We start from the raw sequence: 24,308 nt of genomic DNA on the forward strand, positions 1-24,308 counted from the left end.
GTACAGGGGTACCCAGACCTCCCCACACAGCCACACCTCGGACAGCCACTTCCAGGAAGGAGGTGGTCAACCTCATCATCTCCTGCTTTTCTTTCAGAGGGGAGATTTCTTCCTGCAAGCATCAGCATTCTGTGCATCCCGCAGCCCCAACCCACCGTGGTGTCCCTCACATTGGGGGCCATCATGACAGGGCATGAGAAGTTGCATTTCTTCAGTTGTTCGTGGAGGCAGCTAGGTCCTTCTCAGGGATTCAGAAACCTCATATGAATATCTCCCTGCTGGCATATTATCACTTTGAAAGGACGGAGCCCAAAGCCCCAATGTGCCCCTCGGTGTCTCTCCCCATAACTGTGTCTTCACTGCTTCCATCTTTGCTCCTAACCTTGCTTAGCTTATTCACCTAAACCAAAGCAATAACTTTCATTCAGGAGCTACGAGCCATAAGCATGAAGCTTCCCTGCAGGAACATTTAGAGGAAAAGAAAGAAAACAATTGTGATTAAGGACACTTACCAAGAGGGCTGCAATGTATGTATAGCCCAGCAGTGCAACCCAGCTACTGCTGAAGCTGTGAAATGCAAAGGACCAGCAGGCAGGAAAATGGGTGACAAAAGGTGCTGGAGACTGCAAAACTAAGAAGGAGGAGGAGGAGCAGAAAGGGTTAAACAAAGGGGGTTCAGTCTGATTTCCTTGAATCTCGGCTGCTCTGGGGCTGAGCAGACCTGAGTGCTCCAGCACCAGCAGTCGGTCCCTGTCACAAGTAGTGCTGGTTGCATGGGGTGAAACATGACAAGGGGCTTTGTTACTTTGGAGAATGAGTCTAGCAGTTCCCAAAAGACCTGAGTTTCTCCTTCAGAAGGTTTGGGAATAAGATAAGACCAAGCAACAGATAAATTGGGGACTCCCATTGGGTCCTGTGTGGACATCAAGGGGAACTGTCACCCCCTGCCACATTGCACACCAACCCAAACCGAACCCAGAAAAGGAGAAAAATTAAAGCTTCCTTCAATGGGTTTAAGCACAGCTCTCAGTGCCCAGAGCTGGCACTAGCAGGTCCCTTCCATCAGCCCCATGCATCTGCTGTGCTTCAAAGCCACTTCAAAGCACTGCTCCTTCCTAAATCACTCTGTTGCCTTAAACTCCTCGGTGCTGCAGGGACCTTAAGCCCAAAAGTGATGTTCTGAAGCTTTTTACAGACCACCGTTCAATGGGAGGGAAAGTGATGCTTTTTGTGTTGCATTTGTGAGCTGCGAGTTTTGTAAGCGCGGCCAAACAGGATGTTACCCAGAGTGACAATGTTTAGTAATACCACGATTTCCCCAGCTGCAAAGCCAGCTCTGCCGTGAGAGATAACAGATACTGAAGATGAACAAGATACAATGCAAGATCTTCTCAAGTTCCCCCACACCCTTTTATTTCCAGTATCTTCTTATCTCCACTCCCAGGACTGCACCCCTAAAAGAGCCATTCCCTCCTGTTAAGAGCTGTTCTCCAGATGAAGTTGGGCCCTCAAGGAGAGGCTCTGGTGCAGGGTCTGGTGTGGCAGAATGAGATGAGATGTCACACAGGCTCCCCCATAGCATGCAGGGTTTGTGGGGTTGGTGAGGCTGCAGCATCACAGAGTCACAGAACACTAAAGGGAACCCAAACTGGAAGAGACCCACAGGGACCAACCCCTGACTCCACAAAGCACCACCCAAACCCAAACCCTGTGTCTGGGTGCTCCTCTGGCAGCTTGGGACCATGCTGACTGCCCATGCCATGCCCACCACCCCCTGCTTGAAGAACCTTTTCATAACGCCCAGCCTGACCCTTCCCTTGCACAGCTCCACGCTGTTCCCTCAGGCCCTGTCACTGTTATCAGAGGGCAGAGATCAGTGCTCCCTGCGAGGGGCTGTAGGGTCACGAGGGGATGAAGGGAGCTGTAGGTTACGAGGGGCTGCAGGGTTACGATGAGCTGTAGGGCCATGAGGAGCTGTGGGGCCGTGAGGGGCTGTAGGGCCATGAAGGGCTGTAGGGCCATGAGGGGCTGTAGGGCCATGAGGGGCTGTAGGGCCATGAGGGGCTGTAGGGCCATGAAGGGCTGTAGGGCCATGAGGGGCTGTAGGGCCATGAGGGGCTGTAGGGCCATGAGAGGCTGTAGGGCCATGAGAGGCTGTAGGGCCATGAGGGGCTGTAGGGCCATGAGGGGCTGTAGGGCCATGAAGGGCTGTAGGGCCATGAGAGGCTGTAGGGCCATGAAGGGCTGTAGGGCCATGAGAGGCTGTAGGGCCATGAAGGGCTGTAGGGCCATGAGGGGCTGTAGGACCATGAGGGGCTGTAGGGCCATGAGGGGCTGTAGGGCCATGAGAGGCTGTAGGACCACAAGGAGCTGTAGGCTACCAGGTCTCCCCTCAGCCCCATTGCCATCCCTCAGCAGCCCCCAGGAGGGATTTTGTGAATCCCCCCATCCCACTGGCCCTGCCCCCTTTTGCACTTGGACACGAACTCATCGCTTCTTTAATAACACACCTCCATAGGGCCCTGATGAACTCATGGTCTGGTCCAACACTCGTTAGGCTTTGCTGATTGCTCCCCCCAACCCAACAGGAGTAAGGAAGAACAAAACACCACTGTGATTCATTTCTCCCTTCCATAACCACGATGGAAATGGTGACCACAGCCCAAATCCCCCTGTGAGACCCCAGCACGGAGACAGATGGGGCTGGCTCCCATTGGACAACACGGCGCTGGAATTCCTGTGTTTAAGACCTTTATATAACCCTTATATAAACCCATTTCAGAGCCGGTTCTGCCCGTGTTTGAGATTATCCTTCTTCCTGTTGGAGAAAGAGGTCATTCGGAGCAACCACGGGCTGCAAACGACCCACGTGCCTCTGTGCCCAACAGCATGGGGTTTCTCCCATGTTTTCTCCACCCGTGGATGCTAAAATGAAGGAGGATGATTTCCTTTGTACAGGTGCCTTCGTGAGTGTCAAAGGAATTAAGCCATTAACGTGCGGATGCGTTTGATGGATTATGAGCCATGAAAGCCCGCTGGTTACTGACTAATAATGCTGGGAGGTGGAGTTGGGGAGGGATGTTTCCTCTCATAGCGATGTGTTTCTAACAAGACAGGTCAAAAATACGATGTGGATGATAAATTGCCCAGTATGAGTTGCCATTAACCCGGCAGTATTCTGACATCACCGAAGTAATCCTCAAAGCACATGGACCAAATGGTTTTGCTCCGGATCGTTGGTGGGGAAAGGACCCCAGGGTGAACCCACTTGCTCCCATAGGGTTGTGTGGGGAGCTGGGTTTAGTGGTGTTGGGGTGTCAGGGTGGGGTAGAGGGGAGGGGGTGGAAGGTGGGGGGGGGGGGTTCATTTTTTGTCACAAAAAAATAAATAAAAGTTAAAAAAAAAAAGCTTTATCTCATGTGGGATGGAGGGGGTCGAGAGAAAAAAAAAATAAAAATGATGATAATAATTAAAAAATAATAATAATAAAAAAAAAGTCACATCAGAAAAGGATCAGCCCCAACAGGCATGCATTTCTCCCTTCATGCAAAGCGAGAAGCACAGCCTCCCTCCTCCTCAGGGTGTGTAAGGGATATATACATGTGTCACACACGGAGCCCAGCGCTGGCCCAGGGCGAAGATGGAGCAAGAACAAAGGGCCACAGCATACACTACATCCAGGGGAGCAGGGGAGCCTGCTGTTGCTCATACAAAGGGGGGGGAACAGGATGGCCGAACAGGCATCGAGATACACGGATAAAAAAAGAAAGTATGGAGAAGGAAACCGTAAACGGAACGAAACGAGAACTGAGGGTGAAGCTTAAGGAGGGGAAGGTGGAAAAGGCACGGCCTTGTGAAATGATGCATCTCCTGTTTGGATGCTGGGGGAAGCAGGGCGGGCGCTCGGGAACACTTTTGTATGGCTTTCTAGGGACGGTGGAGAGGGGTTTTCCTTGCCATTACAGCAGTGGGAAGCTCGGAGAGGCTGAGATCTGCCTTCCCCTCCTTACCAACAGCCATCCATGTGGCTGCCTTTGGGAACACAGTGCTACCCCCAGCCCCTCTCCTGCGGTCGGGAGCTGTGCCATAGCATCCACACACCACCCTACAGCCAAAAGGGTTTATTTATAGGGCCTTGGGGAACACGGTCTGGTGGGGTGGGCATTATTTTGCAGCCAAACTGCCTGCTAACCACAATTATCTGTTGGTGCATCTCTCTGTGCTTTGGTATCTTAAAGCAACTTCCCCAAGCCCACGTTCTGACTATGGGGACCTTGGGGCTGCCCATAGGATAATGCATCCACGGCATGAGGGCCTGGGGTGGGTTTATGGCCATGATCACGGGGGGGGTCTGTGGGGATATTTATAGGGTGCCAGTCACTGGGACCAAGCACTGCAGCTCCTGCCTGGCAGCAGATGGTGGGCAGGGCACTCGATGCACACGCTCAGCAGTAGGGCTAAAAGAGGAGGTGATGGGGCATCTTAAATTACCTTCCAGGTCCTTTTTACCTCTTGTTAATCAGAGTTAAAAATGACTCCCACCTCCCCCCACCTTTTACCACCCCCCCCCATCCCAAGAGTCATCCCTCTCCTTTGGGTAGCACTCAGGTGAGGAATGTGTAATGCGACTAAAAATAAGCAAGCCGTCCCCCCCCCCTTTCATTAAATATCTCTGATTAAGAACGGAGGGCTGGGATTTATTGCACTCTATTTGTTTTTGGTCATTTGGATTGACAAGAGAATTCTGCATCGGCAAGCTATGGACCGTGCATGGTGTGGGAGCATGTACAGACAGACTGATGCCAATGGGATGGGGCAGGGGGAAGGGGGAGATATAGCTATATTTATGTTAAAGCCCCCATATCTGTGCTAGGGGAAGATCCACTCACTCCAACCTCACAATGGTGGGGAGGGGGGGTAGGGGGGGGGGGAAAAAGCGAGGAAAAAATCTAAACAGCAGGATACGACAATAAATGGGAAAACAGCAATAGAAAAAGCACACTAGGTTAATATAGGAAAACTAGTTTCTTTATTGAGAGATCGTATATTAGTATTAGTGGAATCGTGTGTAACAATGTCATCATGCACACAATACAAAAAGGCAAGGCCCACCATGCTATGGAAGGGCAACAGAACAAAAGCAGCGTACACTGAGCAGATGTATAGGCTACAGCACATTACATTTCAGCAGGGTATGTCTCTACAGAGAGATTTTTACATCAGAAAACTATAGGTAATGTAAAAAAATACAGACCATGCTTTAGTTTTAGTACAAGAAAAAAGGTGGAGATACACAACCAAAGGATATTCGGTACAAGAAAAAATTACCCACAAAATAAGAACAGGAAGTAAATTCAGCACAGCAGAAAATAATGTTATCCCTGTTTAATGGAAAGCCATTGTGCCGCTCGGGGGGTGGGGGGGGGGGGGGCCGGGCTCACACCGGCGGGGCCCATTGATCGATTCCCTTTTCTTTCCCATTTTTTTTTTTGGGGGGGGGGTAATTTGTCAATTGCGATGAATTTTAGTACCCCCTCTCCCCACTATTTATTTTTTCCGATTTTTTTTTTCTTTTTTTTCTTTTTTTCCCCCAATGTATCATTAGGGTCTTTCACCCCCCCCCACCCCCCCCATCACCCCGTACCCCCCACCATCCCCACCCCCTGCCCCAGCTGCAGCAGAAGGCGCCCACTCGGCAGGGATTTACAGAGCGATGCCCTCAGCTACACGGATGGCACAGACACGGCTGGTACCAGCTACACTACGCGGAGGGGGGGAGGTTGGAGGGGGGGGGGGGGGGGGGAAAGGAAAGGGTGAAAAAACAACAAAAACAACAAAGAAATAAAAATAAAAGGGGTGTGTGTGTGGGGGGAGGGTGGGAATGGAGCTACCGAAGCGCAGGCGGGAGCGATACAAGCGGGTATCCCGGAGTGGAGGGAGAGGGGTGTGAAAATGAAAGGGGGGGGGGGGGAAATGCTCCCAGATCGGGATGTGCTGTGGGACAAGGGCACACACCGAGCGGGGCTCGGAAGGGGGGGGGCTGCCCCATCGCTCCCACCCCACACACACACACAGCACACATCTCCCTGCAGCTGCTCGGCCGTGCTGGCTGCTCCCCACCCCCCCCTCAATCACCATCCCCTAACAACAACAACAACAACAACACCGAGCGGTGGCGGCCCCGGGGACGCGAACCCGCGGTCAGCGGCGCACGACGCGGTACCTCTGTTGCGCACGGAGCCGAAGACGGGCAGCACCAGGTATCCGACGTGCACCAGGACCATGCTGCGGCCTTCGTGGCGCGCTGGCGGCGCGGCCCGGCCCGCCTCGCTCCCCGCCGGTCCCTCCGACGCGGCGCCAGCGGCGGCCCGGGCTGCTCCGCGCACACAAAGGCGACCGCCGCCAATGGCAGCGCGCCGCGCGCCCGCGGGACACGCCCCCTCCTCATTGGACGACGCGACACCGGGACACGCCCACCTGGCGGAGCGAGCGGCCAATGGGAGGTGGAAGGAGGGTGGGGAGCGCGCGCGCGGGAACGCGGTTTTGGGTTGGGGGGGGGGGGGTTGCGTGTTCGTGTTGGGGTGTGTGTGTGTGTCCGTGCAGGAGGGCAGGGTACGTGACGGCTTTGCACACGCACAGGTGTGGTTGTGCATGTAGCCAGCGTGCGTTTACGTTTTCAGCCACCTGCACGTGTGCAGCTGACGTGCCAACGTACATCGTGTACCAAAGCATACACCACTAAACTATGACAGTGCACAAGCACGCAGTCGCATGCACGCATGCAGCTACACATGCATGTGTGCCCCAGTGCATCAGTCGTGCACGCATGCCCACCATGTGTCACATACAAAAGCACATGGGCACAGGCAGGTGGTGGAATACACACACATCCTCTGCACACAGACATGCACACAGTCACATGCACAAATGCAACGAGCATGAAGATGTGCCCTTCTTCATCAGCACATGGACAACGGTGTGTGCGTGCCCGCTGCACGCAGCATGTCCATGCCATGTGCACGATCACATGCACACATACAGCCCAGCAGTCACCCCCAGCAGCACACGCTGCAGAAGGACAATGGCCCATTGTGTGCACGCCCCAGTTCTGGCATCTGCATCCTAAAGCAGAGCCAACCAAGCACGGGGTGCAGACTGCTGGGGAATGGAGACCTCTCCTTGATGATGGGCGCAGACGTGGGCATGTGCAGGAGGAAAAAAACCCTCAAAAAGGCAAAGATTTGGCTTTGTTGTCAAATCCAGGTTTTGTTCAGTCACCGAGGAGAAAACCTGTTGTGTTCTTGGTTTGCTCTGGGTTTTGTTGTTGTTTGGTTGGTTGTTTTTCTCCCCCCAGGAGAGCAGGGACCCCAGAGGGCGACAATGGATGCGTTTGTTACTGAGGTGCAGTTGGCCATAGGGGTTGCAGCTGTTGATGAGAGCACTTGGGTCACAGCGGAGCATGTGCTGCTTCTCGCCCGTGGGGCTGCTGTCCCTGCGCCGCCAGGGACTCCACTAATCCCTGCTTAGGTTTATCCGTGTGTTGCATCTGGAGGGCTTCAGCCTCACCACGGAGGCGTGCAGCGGATTTGTCTGTCTGGATTAGTGCATTTGTGGGGTTTTCAGCACCGGGCATCCCTCATTATTTAACCTTTTCCCTGCTGGAACCAGCTGGGAGAACAGGAAGGGTGATTGTGATCCAGGAGTGCTGTGATGTGCAGGCAAAAACACTCCTTTTCTGCTACATTTTCACTCCCACCAGGTCCTCCCCCAGCCTCCCTGGTTCCTATGGCTTGGGTCAGCAGCTGAGCTGCAGCTGCCAGGGGTATCGTTGCCTCAACACCACGCACATCCCCCCAGCAATTCAATCCCCTGCCTCACACAGATTCTGCTTGCTTTTTGGCATTCAAAATAGCTCGCAGCCATCCCCAAGGCAGCTTTTGGGGTCCACGGTGATCCCAGCACCACCAGTTTGCAGCGTCTCCATGCTTTGGTTTGCCTTCATGGGAGGATTGCATGCTGTTGTTTCACCTTCTCTGCAACACCAAGGTGAAATCCTTTGGGATATCAGAGCGGGGTCCATCTGTCAACTGAAAAAGCTGATGCACCACCGTCATTCCCACCTGGGTTGCCTTGAAGGTCTGTACCAAGATGGCCAGATGGGAGCTGCCCGCGTGTCCCAGCAGAGACTTGGGATGGGGATATTGGTACCGCTTTGCTTTTCCTCTGCTGGGCAGGTTGCAGCCCGGGATGCATCCGCAGCTCATTCCTATGGTGCCATCTAGCGCTCAGATTTCCCCAGCGAAAATGTCAGTGGCCAGACTGCATTAAAAACGGCCGCGAAGCGCTTTAACAACGTGCTCCCTGCTACGTGCAAAGGCCAGGGAAAATTATTACCCCGATTCTTCCTCTCAACAGAGGCATGGAGCAAGGAAGCCAGCAGTCCTACAGGATGAGGCTTTAGCATCCCGAGATCACTGCAACATCTCCTGGGTGCTTCCATGACATGGGAAAGGCCCTCGCTTGCTCCTGAGGAGTGTGGAAGAATCAGCCTTTGTTTGCAGTGGGGGAGAGGAACTTATCAGTGCTTTGCACCTGCTGAGTCTTGTCCCAGACACGCTGCCTTTTGAAGTCGAAATTAGGATTCACCGTGTTTTGTAAGCTGCTCTGTTGTGTCCCCAAACCCCACTCTTAACCTTCCCGTTGTTTTCTCTGTATGGCTGCAACTCAACCTACAGTCTTCGTGTCTGTAGGGTCTGGTGGGCTTAGAACACAAGGGGGACTCATGGGAGGACCTGACTTATGGGATAACTCATAGGAGGACCCATGTGACAGACCAAGGACAACCCATGGGATAAGTCACGGAGAACCTATGGAAAGGCCCAAGGAGAACCTATGAGAGAATCCAAGGAAAATCCACGGGTGAATCCCAGGAGAAGCCTTACCTTTCTGAAGAGAATAGGGTGGGAACAGCACCTTCAGCCTCCCAGCAGCAAGGGTGAACTCCCATCGCTGTCTATCCATCCTGATGTTGGGATGGGATAGGAGATGTGGCACTGAGAGCCCAAGAGAAGACCCAACGCGTGAAGACAATGAAAACAACTTGACAAAACACCCCAAATCTGGATATTGTTTGTTATCTGGGGGTTTCATCACACAGGGTCCAGGGAGAGCGTGAACAGATGGACCTGAATAGGAAGTGCAGCCACGTGGAAAAGCAGTAAGATTACCCCTTTGTGAATCTGTGCTATCCCATGCCAGGCAGGATGAGCTTTGAGTGAGAGCACACAGCACACTGTAAGAGGGACAGGCTTCCCATTAGAGTCTTAAAAGCATCACTCAGTCCAACCAAAACCAGAAGGGAGGTGGGCAGGGTTTGGGGGTCCTGGATTATGGGCCAGCCAAAGGCTATCTGTCACTGTTTGAAGCTGTGGACAAAGCAGATGTGATCTGCTGTACAAGATGGGATATCTTGTCAGAGCTGCTCAGAGGAAAGAGACCCAACGGGAAAGGCACAGGCCAGGCTGCAGGTCTGCGTTCTTTTGTGCAGTAATGAAAAAAAATGGATTTTGCAGAGAAAACTTCTTCCTTTTTCATCATTTTGCCTTATTTGCATCAAAGGCAAATCCTGGAAGCAAACACAGGATTTGTCTGCCACGACTTTGCATTTTGCTGCTGCTCTGACCTTGCAAAGAGAGGAGCGTTGGAACTCCATCCCTGCATTGCTCTGGAAACACAGGACGCTGGTGCCCACAAACTACAGCCCTGAAAAGAAAGAGGGGAAATACAAGCAGTGTGTCAGCAAACTGCACTGATGCACAAAGCAAAGGACACAGTCTGCAGACCGTCAAGGGAAGGAGAACCTTTGCAGTTTCCTCTTCAAGCTTTATGGGCTGTAGGATGCTGCTGCCCAAAGGCTGTGGGTATCTCCTGGGTGCTGGGGGAAATGGCCTCTCATCCTCCCACACCTGCAGTGCTGTAACCCAATCCTGAAGCTGAAAGGGATTATTTGGGGGTTTGTGACAAATAGATCCGCGCACCGACTGAAAACAGGAGGAAGAAATCTCCAACGAGACAGCCTTGTTTAAATAATACACTCTATTTTATTTCGTCTTAAAATAGTTTAACCTTTATGCTACAGAGTTGTTTCAAAAAAACAGAAGGTCTCATCTTGCACCAAAAATATATATATTTATATATATATATAACACTCTGTTTGCTTAATTATTATTCTTTTTTTTTTTTAATTTAATTTTTTTTTTTTTCTTTCAAAGACCATTAAATACTCGATGGAAAATGAGAACTAAACAACGAGTGTCGAGAGAAAAATCTTTTTTTCTTTTTTTTTTTTCTTTTTTTTCTTTTTTTTTTATGATTTTTTTAAGCTAGAGTTGCATGTTTTGAACATTTAAATTCTAAGCAATTATTCGTCTTCACTACAAAAGATCCCAGGTTCACACTCGAGCAAGTCAGGAATTGCTGAACCAAGAAGGACGTGAGCCAATGCACGGCGCAGCAGAGGGGGAAAACCCCCATCAGCTCCAGCGGGTTCTGGATCAAGCCCTGGGTGCATTGGTTCTTGGCCATACAATGGCTGAACATTTCACTTTCCTTCTGAGAAGAGCAAAACCACCCAGGCACCTTTTTTTTGCTCTTATTTTTTAATACAAAAAAGAAGAATTAAAAAAGAAAAAAAGCAAAATGAGAACACTTCTCTATCTATCCAGTGATTGTGTTTTTTCAGGCCTCTACCCTTCTCAGATTTGATGAGGACAAAAGAAAATATGTAGTGTTTTAAATAAAAGAAAACCTGCATCGGACTACAATATATGGATTGTTGAAACAAAACACAGTGCACAATGGGAGGAAGTCTGGTTAGGAGATGGTTGTTATATTATATGTACATGGAAGTCACATAATATACAAACTTTAGAAGAAAAAAATAATAATAATAATTATAATAATAACCAACACACTCAAGATAGTTTGCATTTTTAATGGCAGGACTTCCGATGGGTCCCTGCAGCTTTCATTGCAACTGATCTCTACAAGACATGGTGGAACTGAAAGTTGCGCTTTGTCGCCAACCACCCCGACACTGATTGGGTTTTGGTGGTCTCTTTCTTTTCTCTCTCTTTTCTTTTTCTTTCTTTTCTTTCTTTCTTTCTTTCTTTCTTTCTTTCTTTCTTTCTTTCTTTCTTTCTTTCTTTCTTTCTTTCTTTCTTTCTTTCTTTCTTTCTTTCTTTCTTTCTTTCTTTCTTTCTTTCTTTCTTTCTTTCTTTCTTTCTTTCTTTCTTTCTTTCTTTCTTTCTTTCTCTCTTTCTTTCTCTCTTTCTTTCTTTCTTTCTTTCTTTCTTTCTTTCTTTCTTTCTTTCTTTCTTTCTTTCTTTCTTTCTTTCTTTCTTTCTTTCTTTCTTTCTTTCTTTTTGCTTTTTTTTTATCATTTTGGCTCGCAGAGAAAAAATGGATTTATGAAGAAAAACAACAACAACAACAAAAAAAAACAACAAACAGCCAACACAAAAAGGAAACGTAACTCCCCGTGATAAAAACTATCCCCTGTTCAGCCATAAGAGGCAAGAAAAAAAACTCCCGATGGAACCGCGTAACAGTTTCCATCAGGAACATTTCGAATACAAGGGAGCATTTTAATTGCACAACAGACATTTAAAGTGAATATCATCCTGCCTAAGTCTAATCTTTGGTTTTTGCCTGGAGAAGAAGGCTCAAAATGACAGATAAGGGCTAAGAATTTACATACGTGCTGCCGAAACTGCAGCCTGCTGAAGGTCGCAGCTCTGCTGATCTCGGTCAAGCAAACAAAAGCGTTTCCTGGGTTGTACCCTAAAAAGCAAGTCCAAAACTAGGATGGCAGACATGAGCTGCAGGGAAACGGTGTAGATCTGGTTATAGAAAAGACCACAGCTTTATGCTCTGATCCAGCAATACCCTTTGGGGTAGAGTTTGGAGCACGTGAAGCATAGGTTGGAGAAGACAACAAAGATCCCCAAGTCCAGCTCCAACCTACCCACACTGTGCCCACTACCCAAGTCCCCAAGTGCCACGCATATGTGTTTCTTGGGCAGCCCTGAGGACGCAGACTCTGTCACTTCCCCAGTGGCCCCACAACTTGAGCAGACTGGGATTAATTGGCGTGCATCTGTTAAAGTGCTGTGCCAGACTGGGGCTTCACATGCGTTCTGAGATGGTCAACGAGGTAAATAAGCAATAGCAGAAATGAAGACTAGGAGCAACTATGTCTCCTTTCTCTCCTTTCCCTACTCCAGGCAAGATTCAGAAATAGGGAAAAAGTTTGTATGCGTTCAAAAAGCAGACCGATGTTGGGTCTTTTTATTACTCGTCATGTTCTTGTGCTTTTACAGTGGACAGCTGCTAGACAGTTTCTACTGCTGCTGCTCTAAACCGTAACAAGCTGTGGGGCACGATCAGTGTGAAACACAGTAGTCAAGTAGACAGAAGAGTCAGCACTGAAAATAGTGTAAACTATTAATTACATTGAAAATAAAAGTCCTTTAACTAGAAGCTGTTCAGTGCATATTGTTGTGGGCCTTTTGTATTAAAAACAGTCCCTCCTGTGGGCAACACAACCAAATCAGCACAGGTATAGATACTCCTGGCCCACTTTTCCAAAGTGTTGAATACCTCCAGGTCCACTGACACCGGTGAGGACAAAGCATTTCTCAAAACTACTGATGCTCACACTGCAAAAACACTAGCTACTACTTACAAACTCAATATACTGATAAATTAAAAGCGTTCTGAAGTTGGAGGAGGGGATGAGTGGGAGGACACAGCTTTGCACACAGTGATTTCTTCAAACTAACACTCAAATTAGTAAATATGGATGTGTTTCAAATTTGGAGCTACTCGGTTTTAATACTGGGAAGAATCCTTCTTTAAGAAGGCAGAAACAAGAAAAAAAGGTTTAAGTGATATCATACTGCGTTCTTATGGAAATGAAAAAACGACAACTTCATGAGCTCGAGTCTCATAATGCCAGGAATGGGGCTTCTGAAGCTATGACTTCTGTGCCACGAAAGGAGGAGGGATGGGGACAGAAATACAGTGACACGGCATTACAGTAGATATTTGTGTCTCGTATCCTCATCCAAAGTCAGGTCTACTACTTCTGGGGGTGAAGACCAATTCTGCTGGGGAGTCACAGCTGTCCGTGATTGTGTCTGCTGAGTGTTAACGTACTGTGAGCCTGAGCCATGCTTCCAGGAAGACACGCTCTGGATCACACCTTCCCTTGGATGAACATACCTGTAACAAGGCAAAAAGCAAAAAGCATTAAAGCTACGGCTGGATACAAGCACAAGAAACACTTAGCTGCAGTGTTTCATCCCTCATGCATCTTATTAACACGCCCCTCCCCAATATTTCACTGGTGTTTTCCCATTTGTAGAGTCCAAGCCATCTTAAACAGCCACTGATCTGTGAGTTCACCAAGACCAGACCAGACTTAAAGTCATCCTTTGGGGAGAGAGGGGAGAGGGGCTGGATTCTGACAGTGGGCATAAATGCATGGATCTCCAGGATCCTGGGGAGTGCTGTCCCACCGTGTGCACTACCATCCATTATTCAGAAGCATTCAGCTGGCAGTTTTACTCACTGGAATCTTAAAAGGAGACAAAGGTGAGGCTCAGAATCAACACCACGTTGCAGTAAGGACAAAGTGACGGCTTCATGACAACAACACAGCAGTGACACTTGATTTTCCTTGGGTCATCTTAGCTAAGACTCACAGAAATGCTGGGAGATGCTTCCTGCTAATGGCACAGCCCCACTTCAGCACAACATTTCAGTGGTGACACAATGGAACAGGCTGCCCAAGGAGGCTGTGGATGCCCCATCCCTGCAGGCATTCAAGGCCAGGCTGGATGTGGCTCTGGGCAGCCTGGTCTGGTGGTTGGTGACCCTGCACAGAGCAGGGGGGTGTTGAAACGAGATGATCATTGTGGTCCTTTTCAACACAGGCTATTCTATGATTCTACAATTACAGTCAATGAGACGTATTTAAAGATAAGCACGCGCTCAAGTGCCTTGCTGAAGTGCACATCTACTGATTTGCACAGCACTTTTACCTGCTGTACTGATAACAGACACACGGCAAAGGAAGTGCAAGCTAATAAAAATGAAGGAATTTGTTATACAAAGTGATGACAGGAATTAAGATGGTCCCTCCATTCATGTTTGGAAACCTTACACATGTGCTAGTAAAACTTTGCCCCTTGTGCTCCAGAAAATGGTTTTGCTCCTCCAAGTGCTGGTGGTGGCTGCATTCATAAGCAGGAGATTTTGGGCTACTGATAATATATATTTATATATATTTTAAAGCATTAACTGACTGGTGGAAGATTGCAGCCAAAACAAACTAAATACAGTGTTCCATCTCAGGGCCTATGGTCCATCCTTCCAACACAGAACTGTCCTTAATGCTTAGGCAAGGCTAACACTAACTTTTCTCCCCGAAGATGACTAAAAGCAGACTGTGAATTATCTCGTGGAAATGACACGTGGCAAAAAAATAGCAAGCAAACAGACAAACAAACAAAAACAGAGGAAGAGCGTTTTATATACATGCACTGTTTAAAACATATTCAGCTGGGCAAAAATTAAAGGAACTGAGGGACATGTATCATATCGTATCATATCATCAAACAGCCTGGGTTGAAAAGGACCACAATGATCATGTGGTTCCAACCCCCCGCTATGTGCAGGGTTCCCATCCACCAGCACAGGCTGCCCAGAGCCACATCCAGCCTGGCCTTGAATGCCTGCAGGGATGGGGCATCCACAGCATGACTTAGTGTCCTACATGAATGCCAAGGAATAATCATAACGATGAGAAACAGCACCCATTCATTGGCCGTCTGAAGAACAAGAGATGGCAGACAACGCTAAACCTTTTCCAAATGACAGCCCTGTCAGAAGCTCATCAATACTTCATAACTGCAAGCCTGGGCCTGCATAAGAAATAGAATTCTAAATAGGATTTGAGCAACCCAAATGTGCAAACATTCAATGGAAACTGTAGGAACTACTCTTTGATCAATGACAGAGTGGTCACACGAAGAAAGGAAATCACAGGAAGGGTGTGATATACATCTTTCTTTGCTGAAATTATCTTGGTCCCTGCCTACTAAACCTGGTCTTAAACAGCAGATCTGCGTGTACTTTAACTTCCCAGTCTTGTACATGACAAATGTGAGCAAGGCAAAAGGGAAGAATGTGGGGACCTCAGGCAGAAGCTTGAGCCATGAGAAGGCTGTCACAGTTCTACAAGCTAAGACTAAATCTCTTCTCCCTCACCACCTTAATATGTCATTTTTTTTCCTATATCCAGCAGTGCTGCACTGCATCTACCCCATCTGTGCAACCTCCTATGCAGGAAATTGGGTCCTGCACTCCTTTCTTCTTCCTTTCCTCAAGAAAAGCAGAAGGAATCAAGGAGAAAAGTTCCTTCTCTCATACGTCGCTTTTCTGCGGGTTTTGTTCACATTGCCTTAAGCCAAGCAAAGGCTTAATCTAAAGACTAAGGGAGACATCAAAAAATGCCTACGCAGCTCTGATTGATAACTACCAGCCTGGAGAGAAACCTTTGGCTTTCTTACTCTGATCTAGTTGGAGGCTTTGACTTAACCTGTATCTTAAGGAGCTGATTTTTAGGTTATCTTATCACATCAGCCACTGAAAGGCTGATGGCAGTTTTACTTCTACAATGACTGATTGTTTAAACAAGTTTAAAACTGTTTAAGGTGCTTTAAGTGAGTATTTTAGAACGAAACAAGAACCGACATCATCATTTTGGTTTATGTACTGGAACATTCACAGCACGCAATTAAAACTGAACTTCTAATACAGTTTCCTGATGTACACAAACTTGGTATATCTCAGTGCTTGATATTTTAATATTTCACATGTTTAGCCTGTTCATACTTGGTATCAAATCTCAAGCTTAATCTAAATACATTTGACATTGATAACAGTTCTATAGAAAACCACGTTCTGATGTCACCATGACAAGGAGAGCAGGAAAAAAGAACAAGTGTAATGCTCCCTACCTTTGGGGCATCGGCCACAGGCAGATAACTAGAGAAGGGGAAGTCAGCAATTCCTGGCAACACAGATATTCTGATGCAACTAATGAAATGTTAAAACTGAACAAAGGAAGTTAAAGGAATTCATACCTGGCATTCTCCTGAACTCCAACAATCTCTACTTCGCTGTCAGAAGAGGTGATATTGATTTCTTCATTGATCTGGGTGTTACCAGGAGTGGGTTTATCACCTGCAAGGAAGCCTTGCTCCAAATCACCTATAGATGGGACAAATGCAAACACACACAATACTTTAGAGCTTGCATGACTCAGAAATGAGCTGGAAAGGGTCTTTCTCAAGCTAACCCCCAAAAAAAGACTGGAATACCACGATCGGAAAAGCTCTCAAGGTTCTACTGATGGTGCTGTCACACAGATGTGAAGGAGGCATACTGTTGTGTCAGGAACACTGCCCCGCTCTAGGTGTAATCAGGCTTTCCAACTGCTGTTTTACATCAGTGCTAAGAGCTAGACTGCACCTAAGCCTCTGAATTTACAGCAAGATGACAATCAGTAAATCAAACCCAGTGATACTATGGCAAACTACACCTACAGGATGGGTGGAAACGTCATACACACCAGGAAAACAGAAATACGGCATCTCAAACCGATGACAGTCAATGGGAAAACAAGAAAACAAACCCACTGATTTCTGGCCACACTGCTTCACATCTGTTCCATTATTATTATTATGACAAATACTTGAAAGCAATCCTTTTTTTTTCTCGTGACAGCTCCTCGACAGCTATCCAATTCATCAGTCTGTGTTTATAAAGGACTTTATTGTCACCCTTTAGCACTAACCTGGCAGAAGCTGGGCAGCCTGAAAGGAGCTGAGACCGCCAACTGCTTGGGAACAACTCACGTATTGGATTACGTGGAGGAAGAAGCGTTTGTAGGGCATGACATTTTGAATTTAGCTGATTATATTATGTTGCATATTATGTTGTATGTGCTAAAGGGAGGAAGGCTTTCTAGTGGCTGCTTGAAATACTCAGAAGAATTGGAGGAGAAGCAGAGGGACAAAGCGAGCACTCTATTCCCTGTTCTAGGAAAATGAAGGCCGTTGGTGCACAGGGTTGGGAAAGAGGCATTGGTGTTGGTCTGCTATATGTTAACCGCTAGGACTGATGCATGCCATTCTGCAACCTCTGCCCAGGGCAGAAGGCAAAACAGCCCTTAAATGTGTCCTCAGAGACATTACCAAGAGCCCCCAAAGGCTGGGTTATTGCCACAGCTTTAAGTTCAGACAATAAAGTAATTAGCAGTGGAGAAACCACGATTAGCAGAGTCAATATTACAACATGTAGCCAAGTGCAAATCAGGATTAGAGCACGCAGGCAGATTTACAGCCTCTGGTCATACAAATTTCATGCCTAATAACATGCCTACGCTTTTAATATCCTTGCAAGAACGTTAAGATGACGCACAAAGGAGACGTTTTGTTTGCCCTGCAACATCAGCTTGCAAAACAGCCCAAAATATTTGCCCGTGCACAAAGATGCGATAGTGTGCCCTGGTTAAGATTTTTCACATAGATTAAACTTAAGTTGCTATTTTCCCACGGGAACTCATCACTTAATACCTCCTAAGCTAGATACTGACTGGAGATTAATTTGGGAAGGAGATGTAAGATGTAAAAAACTCTGTTTTCCAAACGTGCAGTCCTAGGCATGGTGTAAGGAAAGGCCGGTCCTGACAGACATACAGTCAGCAGTGTACTGAGGTACAAGGCTCTGGGGCAAAGTGTATGAAGGAAGAAAAAAGGTTCGTCCCTACGGATGCTTTCCCAGCACCAGGAATGAATTTGCCTGGACATGTCCCCATTGGCTCAAGGATCAAGAGCTCTCCTGAAGGGATCCATTTAGCTGGCAACCTCGTCCTTGCAGAAGTTTGTGCCCTTGGATATAGGAGGAAGGATGACAAATTCCTACCCGCATCACAGCTTCGTACTCGTAAAGAGGAAAATGGAATGCTGTTCGGTAAGAAATTCTTCACTTTTTATTTCCTTACATTCCTTTCTTTCTGCTGAAGTGCCAAACAGTCGGCGCTATGTATTAGGCTTCAATAAGGCTGGAACAACATCCAGCCACAGAATGAGGCGGAGGTAACACAACAGAGATTCTTAGTAATCCAGAAGAGAACCTCTCCACTAGGTGATAATGGAACACCTCTTTCAAAATGTGCTACGCGTTTGTATTTGTTCAAGCTTTATGGATGCTGAAAAGCAGCTCAGAGCTACACAGAGGCTCGCAGTATAGCCTGTGTTTAAAACACAGAGCGAAACACAAAACTCTGCTCCACCACGAGCAAGCCCCCATGTCCTACCATTAAGTGAAAACCTTCATGGTGTATCAAAAATGACTGGCAAGGAAGGCGTTATGTTGGCTTTCGGGGCAATGGGGTGAAGTCAATAGAAAACACCCCCACGAGTGCTCTGCTTTACACAGCTCTCACCCAGACCTTGGAGCACCTCATCTCACTGCATAGCTCCTGTGTGCCAAGTGGAGCTGAGCAACGTTATGAGGTCCAGGAGCTTCTTTACAGCCTTCCACTATATTCCTGCTCTTGCCCTCTTGTAGGAAGCAGCCCACTGATGTGAAGCCCGATTACAAGCACCATCTCTACATCCTTTGTCTTTATCTGAAACTGGAATGACCAATTTTCTGGAGTATGTTAAAAATGCAGATGGCATGTGGGAAAAAAAAAAAATGAATGCTTGTATTTTGCAGAGTGAAAAAGACAAGAGAGACCCCGAAAAAAGACACATAAAGACAATTACAATAATTAAAATGAGATGATGATTGGTTTACTAGCTGGCAGCTATCTGGGTCATCATAATCAACTATTCAGTAATGAGAGTAGCTCACTTCCATTAGGGAGCAGGAAAACACTCCCACGACCACCAGAACAAGCAAACAAACAAACAAAACAAAACAGATTTAACTAATTAGAGGGGGAAAAGAAAATTATTAAGAAACACGGTGTCAGAAACTCTGTCAGTCTCTATCGGCTGTTGGTTGGAGTAAATGTCAGGCACTTTCAATAAGCACCTACACTGTTTTATTGCATAATCCATGTAAGGTGCTTTTAAAGCTTTATAGATCACAAGAACATCAAAAGAATGGGAGGTGGACACACTGAGTGAGAAGCAGGAACAAACACCAGAGGAAGGGAGCTCAGACCAACCTGCATCAGCACCCAGCTCATCCAGCAGCTCTCTGTTTCCCCAGGCAGATTCCAGGTCTTGGCTCTCCAAGGAATTATTGTGCTCTTGCACCACATCAGCCGCCAACAGATTGTCCACATTTACCACTTCAGGGTCTGAGTTTGTGTCTGATATATCATAATGAGCTACAATTGGAGGTCCATCTGCAAAGGGAGAGAAAGGCAGCCGCTGTCAGACATCAGCATACAGTAAAAGACACCTTTAGAAAGTACAAATAAGTTAAGAATTAAAGCAATCCCCTAACGAGGCTCTTAAAGAAATGTAATCAGTATCAGTTACTGAACTTCAGATGATGAACAGCCTGATTACAGAGACATTTTAACCTTTGCATATAGACAGAAAACACAAAGATGAGGCAGTGGTATCTGTATTATCTCTTACATTAGCACATAAACATCTCCGTATCTGACAGCGTCACATTTACAATCCCAAAAGGAGAAAACCATTTTAAAATAAGAAATGCTGTATTACAGGCCATCAAATTTGTCAAACCACCCGATTAAGGAATTTTACAAGTAATCTCAAGCTACGGCTTATGTTATTGTAGGGCTGACTGAACAAAGCTAACTTTCTAATATGAGTGATCCAATTGCAATAACTTAACACTAATTTAACGCTTCCTTACAAAGCATTAACCCACTGGGGACAGGGGAAATTTGCTCCAGTGTTTTGGGCTTTGTCTTCCAAAATCAAGGCTAGCAAGAAGCAGAACTATGGTGTGCAGTGATAAATATGCTTTTCCCTAACTACCATATGTGCTTTTGGCTGCCAAAGAGAAGGGGAGGAGAGAGGGAAAAGGGAACTGCTTGCATGATTAACGGAAGCCATAAGGGTGACTTGTATAAAAGCAGTGTATCTTAGAACTGCTTTCAATAGATGTTAACGGTAGTTATAAATAACGTTTTCTTCTTGAATTTCTTACGTCCCTAATATTTGAATAATAAATGATAACGACTGAATAAGCATTAACAAAAACGAACTGATCTTTTATATGGTTTCTTCGCTGCGTAATTTTATTACGATGGCGCAAATGATGATCAAGTGAATCTGAGTTCTTGGGCAAATCTCATGCTCTTTCAGGGGCAAACAAGGACATTTATGCAAGTATTTGCACACAGCATAATGGGGATGTGGAGTTAGTCTGGCCGGCCTCAATGTGTGTATCAAAGGTTCCTTGTGTTGTCAGTGCCAGGGAGCTGCAAATAGCCTTGGGCTTGAGTGAGGAGAACACCACTATGGAGGTGCTCAAGGGCAGGCTGGATGTCTTTGTGGGCAACCTCATCTAGTGGCTGACAACCAGCCCATGGCAGGAGATTGGAGGTCAGTCATCTCTGAGGTCCCCTCCAACCTAAGCCATTCTATGATTCTGAAGTCTATTACTGAGGGGTAGCAAAAAGGTGGGTTTGGTCCCTTTTATTACAGTGATGTATTTTCTTTTTGAGGTGTTAAAATCCCCCATCATTGGAATGCAGACTAGAAACAGAAGAGGCTCAGAAAAACAAAAAGTCGAATTCAAGATAAAGATTAATGAAGGAGCAAAGAGAGACTGGATGAATATCCTGATGCTGAAAGGATGCACTTCTTAATTCAGACACTTTGCCTCAGCTAATTACTACTGTTTACCAATTGAGAGTGGGTGACAGTGGTTGGAGTTCTTGTTCCTCAAATGGCAGAATGAAAACTTTGTTTGGGCTCAGCCTTCAGCCACAGAAATGAGGAAGAAATGCAGAAATGTTCTGGGCCAAAGCACTGCACTTTGCACAGCTCCACAGGAGCGCGGGCAGTTGCATGCCTGGGGGGAGCTCTTCATTATATGATACGCACACAGTGTCACCCCAATGGTGACACTAACTACGTGCTGAGCAGGACAGGACCTCCAGCCCTCCTCTGGACCCTCCCCAGCAGCTTGATTTCTTGTACTGGGGGCTCCAGACCTGGACTCAGTACTCCAGATGGGGCCTCATGTGGGCAGAGCAGAGAGGGACAATCACCTCCCTGCCCCTGCTGGTCACCCCTCATCTGATGGAGCCCAGGATACCATTTGCTTTCCAAGAAGTAAGAGCACACTGCTGGCTCACGTTCAGCTTTTCATCTGCCAGGACCCCCAGGTCCTTCTCTGCAGGGCTGCTCTCAAGGACTGCTCCTTCCAGTCTGTTTTTTATGCCTGGGATTCCTCCGGCCCAAGTGCAAACCCTGGCACTTTGCTGTGTTGAAAGGGAAGACTGGTCTCATTTAGAAGGAGCAGATGTCTACTGCTGAATCCAGAAAGAATGCAACAAACTGGAAGGTTCAAATCTAGGCATCTGAAGAGCTGTTTCTAGTAAGGCTTTCCTAAGTAAGTTCTTCCCTGAAATGTAATTCAACAGAATAATCTGAGAAAAGCCAATTGTGATTAGCAACACACTGCATGGAAGGGTGGCCACGTTGCTTAAGTTGTTTGGCTTCAGTTTTCCAATAAGGTGTGAAGAAATTCTCAACAAAACAAAACAAAACCCCCCAAAAATCAGACCAGACCTGCCTCCAAAATAATGACTCTGTAAAACATTATATTACAAACTTAAAACAGACCCGAAAAATAAATAAATCAAATCAAATAAATAAATGAGTAGTTAAATGCCAATGTATCAAAGACCAATCTGTTCGCAACGTGAAACGCTGATGATTGTGACTGGAAAAGAAATCCTGATAAATCAGCTGGTAATCTTTTGCTTTGGAAAAGGCAATAACAAAACGATGGCTTTCCGAGCTCAGGATTGAGCTGGATGATGTTCAGCAAGTTATTTGTGCAAGAGGACGGCTGAATTGCACGCAGAAGTTACGACTGGACCGAGTCACGAGTGGGATGTTTCCTTCCAGTCTTATCATCAGAGTTCAGCGTGAACATGTATAATATGATCCATAAAAATAAACGGTTGAGTGCAGAAGATACGAGGGTCAAGTACAATATTGACTATTTGACCATTCTGGAATCTAGAATTTCAAGACCTGTGTATTGCTCCTTTGAGTCTTTGTTTCTCTCACTTCTTCCCAATACCTCCGAAAACAGAAGGGAGATTTGATTTAGGTAGACGAGTCTGCACAAGTACAGTTATATTTGGACAAAAGGCACCAATAGTCTCAAGTCAAAATTGTACCACTCCTACATGTATAATCATGCAAAAATGTATAATAAATGTATATACATGCAGAGTGATATTCTCATCACCTACCCATAGAAATAACTTGTGCGAAAGTCTTCATCAGTAGGAAATACAAGCATAAACTTGTTATCTGTAGCTCCACTCTTGTATCTTCCACACTTCCAAAGAGCACACCTTATAACTTAGCTTAAATTTAGTATACATCAAACAGACAAAAATATTTTCAATATAATTTACATCCTGTAATTATATTTGTCAGCGTTACGAGCCACCAATTTAAAGCTCTGCAAACAAGCAAGCTGCCTATTTACAATGCAACCAAGCAGAGAACTGTCTGTGCTTCTCTCAGCCTCGCCTTTCAAAAGCAGATTTGGAGTTAAAGGACCCTGGCGCCAGGGTTACCCATACCTACCACCAGCGAACGGCCACAGTAAATGCAGCAAACCCCAGGAAATTCAACATTCATAGGAAGAAATAAGCAATAAATGCTTTGTTGTGTCACCGAGGCAGCGAGATGGGAACTGCAGCAAAGGCATGTCAAAAAAAAATAATCCTATAAAATAGCTCCAATCCCAAAAGCCCGCTTCCTTTTGCATGCCACAGGGACAGGACAGCAGGGGTTAAGTTAGGAAACACTTTGCTGGCCAACTACGCCATACTCTGATGATGTGATGCAAAGCAGCGGCGTGGTGCCAAGGAATAAGGGCAAATAGCTTCATCTGGGAAATGAGAACTGAAAAAATGCCTTCAGGTTGAAAAGGTAAAAAGATCCACGCTTTCTATCGGTTCGTCCTCAAAGAGCTGCTCTTCGTCATGACCAGTTGTTAAAAGATAGAAAATACAAGGGCAGGAAAACGAAACCATGATGGAATCACAACTGAATGCAGCAGGATTAGGGAGTTTGCTCCTCGGTAATTTAAATGGAGTCTTTAGCAAGAGGACCCAGGGTTGATGGAAGATGTGCATTTCGCTGGTGATAGGCTGAAATTCACTACTATAGCACAAAACGCTCGACAAAGACAAGGGCTGAAAGTTAATAAGTACCAGCAGCAAAATACGACTGTTGACATTTACTGTGAACAGGAGGAGGGAAAAGACCGTGAGGATTTATTATTTCTTTTTTTAGAGGTCATGGCAGGGACAACGCTTCCGAGTGTCCAATTCTGCCTTAATTTACAGAGCTCGTCAAAACTATAAGCAGCAATGCCATACGAAGCGCTGTTACCTTTGTGCTGCAAGAGATGTTTATGGGTGCAGGGCAGTTTATCGTAGGAAACAAAGGGCATCAGAACCTGAAATGAGGAATTCAGCCTCTGAAAGCCATTCTGGCTCTTCAGCTTCCTTAGGTTCGGGCACAGAACCCTCAGCTCACTGCTGGATGGGGGGACTCTGAGGGATCTCAGATGGGAACGGATGATAAAGGCTGATGGTTTGAACTTCACCATCATCTGCCTCCCACCCCAGCACCAGAGCTGAGGCTTCAGCATGGCACCCAACCAACCTCTGCAGCGCTGAAGCTCAGCAAGATGACTGCCAGCCCTCGGGATGGGATTTACAGCGCTGAAGCCTCCAGAGGACAATCCCAATGGAAACCGCTCCAAAATTAATAGCCTAATTGTGATGGCTGGAATTGCCTTCTGGAGTCACTGAGTGAAGCCTTGTTTAGGCGTGAACACCACCACGAGGCTTCCCAACGTGCAGAAGACGTACCATAATAACCACAGTAATAATTACAGCCCTTTATTCTTAACAAAGCTTTCCATTGCTGAGCTCGGAGTGTTCCGAGGTGGCTGCTCACCTCGTTTTGCCAATGGGGGAA

The 24,308-nt window shown here is 46.8% G+C and overlaps 2 protein-coding genes across 4 annotated transcripts in view; both read right to left on the reverse strand.

Annotated features, from left to right (window-relative positions):
* Positions 1-6,377, reverse strand: part of ARK2C (arkadia (RNF111) C-terminal like ring finger ubiquitin ligase 2C) — a 39,651-nt gene extending 33,274 nt beyond the window's left edge. Inside the window, exon 1 of the mRNA XM_072360488.1 lies at positions 6,224-6,377. Within this exon, the coding sequence (XP_072216589.1) occupies positions 6,224-6,284 (61 nt within the window). The 5' untranslated portion in view covers positions 6,285-6,377. The remainder of the gene's footprint in view (positions 1-6,223) is intronic.
* Positions 6,378-10,150: 3,773 nt separating this feature from the next.
* The window catches only part of ARK2N (arkadia (RNF111) N-terminal like PKA signaling regulator 2N), a 43,038-nt gene continuing 28,880 nt past the window's right edge, over positions 10,151-24,308 (reverse strand). For all 3 annotated transcript variants that reach the window (XM_072359516.1, XM_072359514.1, XM_072359515.1), the window contains 3 exons: positions 19,310-19,492; positions 16,212-16,338; positions 10,151-13,284 (listed from right to left, as the gene is read on the reverse strand). In XM_072359516.1, coding sequence (XP_072215617.1) covers positions 13,095-13,284; positions 16,212-16,338; positions 19,310-19,492 — 500 coding nt within the window. In that variant the 3' untranslated portion in view covers positions 10,151-13,094. The remainder of the gene's footprint in view (positions 13,285-16,211; positions 16,339-19,309; positions 19,493-24,308) is intronic.

This window comes from Excalfactoria chinensis, chromosome Z (genome assembly GCF_039878825.1).
Source record: "Excalfactoria chinensis isolate bCotChi1 chromosome Z, bCotChi1.hap2, whole genome shotgun sequence".
NCBI classification, from domain to species: domain Eukaryota; kingdom Metazoa; phylum Chordata; class Aves; order Galliformes; family Phasianidae; genus Excalfactoria; species Excalfactoria chinensis.